The 7,187-nt window shown below is 33.9% G+C and overlaps 2 protein-coding genes across 13 annotated transcripts in view; one reads left to right on the plus strand and one right to left on the minus strand.

Moving 5' to 3' along the window:
* The window catches only part of LOC100177635 (cleft lip and palate transmembrane protein 1-like protein), a gene marked incomplete in the record, with an annotated part of 5,808 nt that extends 3,733 nt beyond the window's left edge, over positions 1-2,075 (plus strand). Inside the window, 5 exon segments of the mRNA XM_009862350.3 lie at positions 8-72; positions 494-528; positions 579-679; positions 1,145-1,260; positions 1,908-2,075. Of these exon segments, the coding sequence (XP_009860652.1) occupies positions 8-72; positions 494-528; positions 579-679; positions 1,145-1,260; positions 1,908-1,983 (393 nt within the window).
* Positions 2,076-2,827: 752 nt separating this feature from the next.
* The window catches only part of LOC100182315 (protein disulfide-isomerase 2), a 9,154-nt gene continuing 4,794 nt past the window's right edge, over positions 2,828-7,187 (minus strand). For 3 of the 12 annotated variants that reach the window (XM_009862357.3, XM_026839894.1, XM_026839892.1), the window contains exons 9-13: positions 5,474-5,658; positions 4,945-5,019; positions 4,207-4,242; positions 4,089-4,127; positions 3,722-4,012 (exon numbers count right to left, since the gene is read on the minus strand). In XM_009862357.3, the coding sequence (XP_009860659.1) occupies positions 3,836-4,012; positions 4,089-4,127; positions 4,207-4,242; positions 4,945-5,019; positions 5,474-5,658 (512 nt within the window). In that variant the 3' untranslated portion in view covers positions 3,722-3,835. Of the gene's footprint in view, positions 3,278-3,721; positions 4,013-4,088; positions 4,128-4,206; positions 4,243-4,902; positions 5,020-5,473; positions 5,659-5,872; positions 6,079-6,294; positions 6,416-6,757; positions 6,959-7,187 lie in introns of those variants that run through there. The other 9 variants (XM_002129001.4, XM_026839893.1, XM_004227451.4 and 6 more) reach the window with 6 other exon arrangements.

Here is a 7,187-nt window from a genome sequence, read left to right on the forward strand (position 1 = left end):
TCTTTCCTATGTTATGTACCCTCTGTGCCTTGGAGCTGCATGTTATTCACTGTTCTATGTCCCACATAAAAGGTAAGACGAAGGATGATTAATGGTTATTAAGTAGGGTGGGGAAGATTGGACACCTTTCCATTCTATTTTCTCGTCCTATGTGGTAGTAAACAAAGCACATTCAAAGATTTATAAAACCGTATCCTCACTCCCATAGAAAGATGTTAATTGTTTAAAACACGATCAGGATATTTAGATATTATGCGCTAAAGTTGTTTGTATTAAAATTGAAAAATATGTTACATGGTTAAATTACCAACGACTGAAGTCAATTCATGGTCTTGTCTATGACTGTAGTCAGGTACATGTAATGAAAACACATATATAGCCCCAGAGTTTTTCCTGCCCAAAATGTTGGATGTTATGTGCTAAAAGTATTCCGTCTTTCCCAATCCTACTATATATAAAATACCTTAATCAATAACCTTACCTATATTTTCAGTTGGTACTCCTGGGTAATTCAAAGTCTTGTAAATGGTAAGTTTGATAAATAATATAAATTCAAGCATTAATGATGTTTTATGCAGCTGTCTATGCTTTTGGTTTTCTTTTCATGTTGCCACAATTGTTCATCAACTACAAACTAAAATCTGTTGCCCACTTACCATGGAGAGCCTTCATGTACAAGGTTGGTAATGCAAATGAAATGTAATTAGAAATTTCACACTATTATCAGATTTACTGGTTTTGTCTTAAAGAACTCGTTTTTAAGCAAGAAGTTATCAGAGAAATTATGACCCAATTTTCTAAAACTACGTTTCACACAATGTTTTGTATATAGAATAAAAACTGTAATATTATCTTTTACAAAAACATAAATAAAAGATCCAGCCAATTTGGATAACATACCAAACACTGATACTCTTAGCTATTTTAACACAAAAAATTAACAGAACTCATTTCTAAGAAAAAACTACTTTTCTCACAATGTTTTGTGTATATAAAAAAATGATTTTTACTTTTACAGTAACATTTATTGGACTCTGCGAACTATTAGTAGACGACCTAGCCAATTAAAATACCCAAATGTGCGATGACTTATCATACACTACCTTTACATACAGGCCTTACATTACACACATTTTACATACAGGCCTTCAACACCTTCATTGACGATGTGTTTGCTTTCATTATTCGAATGCCAACCAGTCATCGGTTGGCTTGCTTCAGAGACGACATCGTGTTTTTCTGTTACCTTTACCAACTTTGGTAAGTCAAACCTAAGAAAAAAACTATTACACAGTATCTCTATGCTGTATTTTTACTAATTAGCAATAACTTATACACAAGCATTAAGCATGTGCTGCGTGAATTTGGTATACTTTAGTGTTTAACAAATGTGGTGGGATATGATCCTAAAGATGCAAATACATATGTAGTCTAACTTATAAACAAGCTTCAGCATGTGCTATGTGAAGTGGCGCAGCCAGGTAGCGGTTTTGTCTATAAAAAAATATTAAAATGTTTTGTGAAAATCAACCCCCTTATTTTGTTATTTGAGTTTTTATTAAATGCGGTGTTGAATGAATGAATGTAACTTACTTTATCCTTGCGTGGTCGAAAAACAACTGTCGTTATAACATGGGTGCTCTGTTTTATACATCTCGTGCCAGCTTAGGAGTTACCACTATGTATGGCTGATAATTTGGACAACCCATTAATGACCACTGGGTTGAAGCAATTGTCGTTAAGTATCTTACCCGGGGACATATACACCCACAATGGTAGCTGTGACGAGCCTTGAACCTATTACTTTTGAGTTACAGGCAGGTGCGTTAACCACTTCGCCATGCCGCCGGATGGACGTTTCTAAAGATCCAAATACATGCAATCTAACCTTATGAAAAATTTCCCAGGTTGTACCCAGTGGATAAAAAGAGAGCAAATGAATATGGGGTGAGTTATGAAGCCAGCCATGAAAAGGAAGAATGAAGCAACAACTGTGAACATACTGTGATATTTGGAAGATTGAAGCTGTCTATTCAGATTTAAGAACGGAAAAAAATAAATTTTAGTCACAGAATGAAGTGTTGTATAAAGATTTTAATTAACAATATCCAGGACAGCAACAAAATGGTCAGAGTACTTGGCTTGTAATCATAGTATACAGGCTACAATACATAATGCTACAACTATTAGGTAGATATGTAAATAGGTACAAAATTTGCGATTGCTTCAACCTGTGGTCATACATGGGTTGTCCAAATTGTTAGCATATAAAAACAATAAATTACCCACCAAGTTACTTAATCAATAATTTATAAATAGGCACCAGGTGATGAAATAGTAAAACCTGCATTATAACATGCCTAAAGCCTTTTCTGCTCTATTACTTGTTAGCTTACCTACTACAAAACAGTTTACATAATACAAAAAATCTATCTTAACAGTGTATTTTTTAGCTTTGAATGCAAAAGAGCATACAGTAATGCCTTATTTAATAGAAAATGATAGCTTGTGTAACATTTAATATTTTAATGCCTCCTAAACTTCAACATACCTACAAAAAACAGACCTATATATATATATTTCTAAGAATTTTTTTTGCTCTTTGTACATTAAAATTTATAAATAGATTGGTTGCTATCAACACCAAATCTTATGGTGTCCTCTTCAGGAAAAACATTCATTTTTAGAAAAAAGGTTTTCGTCACATAGGGTAGGTTGCAATTTTTTTTACAAAATTTGTTTCTGGCAACTATTGCAAGACAGTGGTGGTAGTAAAAACAAAAACTGCTGTAAAGTGACTGCATTGTTCAGAAACCAGTCCCCGAAATCATGATTTCTGAAACTTTATTGTACCCACCAGAATTCGGTAAAGGACCCACAATCGACTGCATTTACATGAATACACAAAACAAATGTTATGGCACACATGGCTTACCACACCAAGACACACAAGCATTGGGTTTGTTTAAAATTTCAAGGAAAGAAAAAATTAGGACTTTTATATGAACGATATCTTTCTTACGAATTTTTTTTAAGACAGGTTGCTGCTGTAATAAGGGTTGTTATGCTTCAATGGACCCTTAACACTTATAAAAGCATAGAAAAGGCAACAATAAATTTAAAGTTTCTTTTGAAAAGCCCTGGTTTTATCAGGACTGGAATATATTAAAGTTCTGGACAAGAAACTGATCTTGTGAAGTTACAACTCATCTTTGCTGCCAGCTTCTTGCTCAACTTCTTCTGGGAGACTATCATCCATATCTTCATCCAAATCCTCCTGAAATATCAAAAATAAATTAAATAATTGCCCCGGTTATACTTAAGTTAGCACTGCTTGCCCAAGGATTTCCAAAACACACTGAAAAATATAAGGCTGTGAAGAAATGTTTAAATGAATATACTAGGTGTCGTTTATTTGGAGCTATAATTCTCAGTGCAGAAGGTGAAATAAGTGATGTATGAACTGGGTTGATATTTTGTAAATCAGCTTCAATGAAGGGAACTGTATAATAACATTCTGCTTGGAGTAGCAACCATGCTTATTTGCTTCCAGCTAAATGTAAATATATATTTAACTGTAAGCATGTTTTAACAACAGTTGTTTTGCCGCTATATCCTGTCTTTCTGTTTGAAATATTTTTAAATCTTCGCTATTATTATTATTATTATATACAACATTTTACTTCCATACATTCCGCGACAAAATAAATCTGTGCAACAATTTTCGGACCTTCCTATTAATTTATTCGCGCATCACACGTAATTTTCGCAGCATGAGATCTACAATCTCGTTGAAACCCAAACACTACAGTCTTATCATTCAAATTCAATTTGTTTAAAGTTCTTTTTTCTCTTTTCCCTTTTTAGGTTCAGGTTGAGGAACCCTTTTCTCGCCCTCTTTCGGCTCGGCAGTTTTCTGCTTTTCCTGTTTTTCCTTTTCTGCTTGTTTTTCCAACATCTCTTTCGGGTCTCCCTTAGGAACAACATCTTCCAGCTCCTTGTGCATGTCATCCTTTAAACATAGGGTCAGTAACTCTACTACCTCCATAAACAACTGTTCTAACCATCCCCACCAACCTACGACTTACTTTAATCTGGTTTGGATTGAAATCTGCCGGTGGTTCAGTCTAAGCAAGAGCAAAAAACAACCAGGTTAACTATTTGAAAAATTCTAAAACAAGCAACTAAAACTTATTTGACGTTTACCTCTTTTGGTGGCAGTGGCTTGGTAGCAACATTTCCCTGACAAAACAGAATAATTGAGATCAACTCCAACCTTGTACTCTAACATTACATGCACTGACCTCCATTTTATCCTTGCTATGTTTTCTAGCATTCCATGTCTAACTACCAATATACAGTATATACCCTCCACCTTCAAACTGCGAAATTTACTTGTACGCATGCAATTTCTAACAACTTATACTAACACTGTAAAACACACATGCTTAATACCAACCAAAAAATACCGAAAACCAGAATATATGCATATTACTATAAGACAGCTAATTCAATCCGCTGTATTGCAGTAATTCACTAGTTTTAGTTAACACTTTAAAACAAAAAACCTTAATCTTTTTCCCCCTGTTTAAAATTGGAATCAAACCAAGAATAATTAATTTAAAAGTTTGAATAAATTATATATATATATAGCCTATGTTAAATAAATTATATATTACAAAAATAACAAAAAGAAAAATGCACTATATATATATATATATTTAAAAAAAAAAAATTTTTTAAAAGTTGATTAAACTGTATATTACAAAAAATTAACATTTTTAAACAAAGTAAACAAATGCACTTAAAAAAAGCCCAAAATATAAATTATACAAAATTTAAAAAATATTTCTATAAACAAACTACTAAATTACAAAAAGAAACCACCACCAGACTACACACCTCATCAACCTCTTCAAGGTCTTCGTCACCACCACCACTTACTTTCTCTCCGTTGGAATCAATGAAAGCAGCCATTGCTTCCACAGTACGATCACCATCATAGTCCAGAACTTTTTGCTGAAAAAAAAGGATGGTCAAATTGGCCTATTGAATAATGGGGTAACTTGTCACTAGATCTAAGGCCCCCTTGGTGAAATTAACGCTGGCCTAGATCCAAAGCCTCTTGGCGTGCCTTTCTATAACTCGTTAACCATTTCTAAAATCATATTAGTGGATCCCCAGCATCCCTGATTTAGTGATTAGACAAAATTATCAATTGTTATTTAGGTTTTGTTTGTTTGTTTGTTCTTGCATGCTGAATTGGTATTATAAAAATATTACTAGAAAAGAAAACAGCCGCTTTTAGATCCCCTGAAAAAAATCATTTTAAAATAAAGTTTTACTACAAAAACCAACTAAAAGGTTTAAGCAAATGAATATATAGTATTTTCTTCCTAAAAAGAGCAAATTTGTATACTAATAGTGCAGCTAGTGTCTAAGATCAGTTGCATTAAAACAAGTTTCTGCTTACTTCTTCTCCTTCGGCAACTTCGGGGAAGAACTTGAGGGTTGGGAAACCACTGATTTCGAACTGGGAAAGTTCGTTTGCTGTCGAGTCCATCTTGGCGATTACAACGTCAGCATTGTCGCTGTATTTCTCACCAAGTTTGTCCCAGGTTGGGGCAAGCGACTTGCAGTGACCACACCATGGGGCGTCTAAAGTTTTAATGCAACTGATTTACTTTAAAGCAAGTGGCTAAGATTGTGGAATGTACGCTAAATAGTGAAGTCTTTTGAACAATAGCATGCGTGTTCAATAGACAAAATAATGATGGCTAAAATGTTGTTAATAGTATTATTTCTCAACATGTCTACCCTCAACTGTCACTAGCACTTTCATTTAAAGTTTTATATGACAGGCATATAGAACTTGGCTAAAACTGATCTAAGGATTTACCCTGCCAGCCGTGCTGTGAAAAAGCAGCAGTTTTGGGAAAGTGAGGATTGGAAAATATGGAATATCGTTTGCTGTGGCGTCCATCTTGGCAATGACAACAGAGGGCTTAAACTTGTACTTTTCACCGAGGGCTCGCATGGCTGGAGCAATGTCTTGACTGTACTTGCACCATGGTGCATCTACATAATACAGTACACCACATAAACATGCCTGGTGCAAAAAAACAATATCCGAGGTCCTTGTCTAAATACTAAATACTTACAAAAGCAAGCTGCCTTAGTTAGGTGCACACATTAGCCACAGTATATAAGCACCCAACAGGTTTAAGAATACAACTTAACAAAATTATAAAAAATTACAAAAGTTTAAGAATAAAAAAAGGGGTGGTAACTCACAGAATTCAACGAAAACCTTCTTCTTCTTGTCATAAGCAACTTGTTCAAAGTTCTTTCCAACAAGAACAGTGACTGGGTTCTTATCCCAATCATCAGGGATCTCAGCACTCATTAAGTGACGCTGCAGAAAATGAGCAAAGATTAAAACAATTCAATTTTGTCAACAAGTTTAATACAAGGTTTTTACTTTAGAAAAAGGAAAACTTAAGTAAAATCAAGGGACAGAAAATCTCTTAGCACGTTTCACAGTGACGCTGCAAAAAAAAAGTTTTGATTCTGAAAAAAAGGTGAAAAAAAGGGAAATTTAAAGGTAAAACAAGGGACAGCAAAACTCAATCAGCTAAGAAAACAAAAACTGAGAAACAGGGTAGAAATTTTAGGGAAAAATTTGTAAAACTTTTAAAGAAAAATTTGGAGAAAGTTTAAGAGAAAATCTGTAGACTTTTAAAATAAAAAATTGTACCTGAACTTCTCCTGTGACAACTTTGTTGGTGAATGCAGCGATTGCTTCGGTGGTGAGCTCTTTGGTGTCGGGCTTGAACTTGGCCATGTTCTCGGACATCTTGATGATTCTATAATCAGGGATGTCTGCGTCAGTCAAACCGAAGAATTCCATGACTCTCTTGTTTTCTTCGCTGTCAGTGTCGATGTAGATGAACAAAACCTTTACATAAAAATATTGGTTAAAAAATGAATTCTACTGTTATTGTTGACAATTATTGTTTTAACCACCTTTTTTTAACCTTTTTTTTAAAAAACTTTTTCGGCATCAGTTCTTAGAATATTGGAATTAGAGAAATAATATTCAGAAATAAAATAAGATCTCCGATTTAAAAAAAAAGTCTGAATACAAAAGATCCATTGATATATGTAATATTGGACTTACAATTTGC

Source organism: Ciona intestinalis, unplaced genomic scaffold, assembly GCF_000224145.3.
Source record: "Ciona intestinalis unplaced genomic scaffold, KH HT001068.1, whole genome shotgun sequence".
Classification (NCBI taxonomy): domain Eukaryota; kingdom Metazoa; phylum Chordata; class Ascidiacea; order Phlebobranchia; family Cionidae; genus Ciona; species Ciona intestinalis.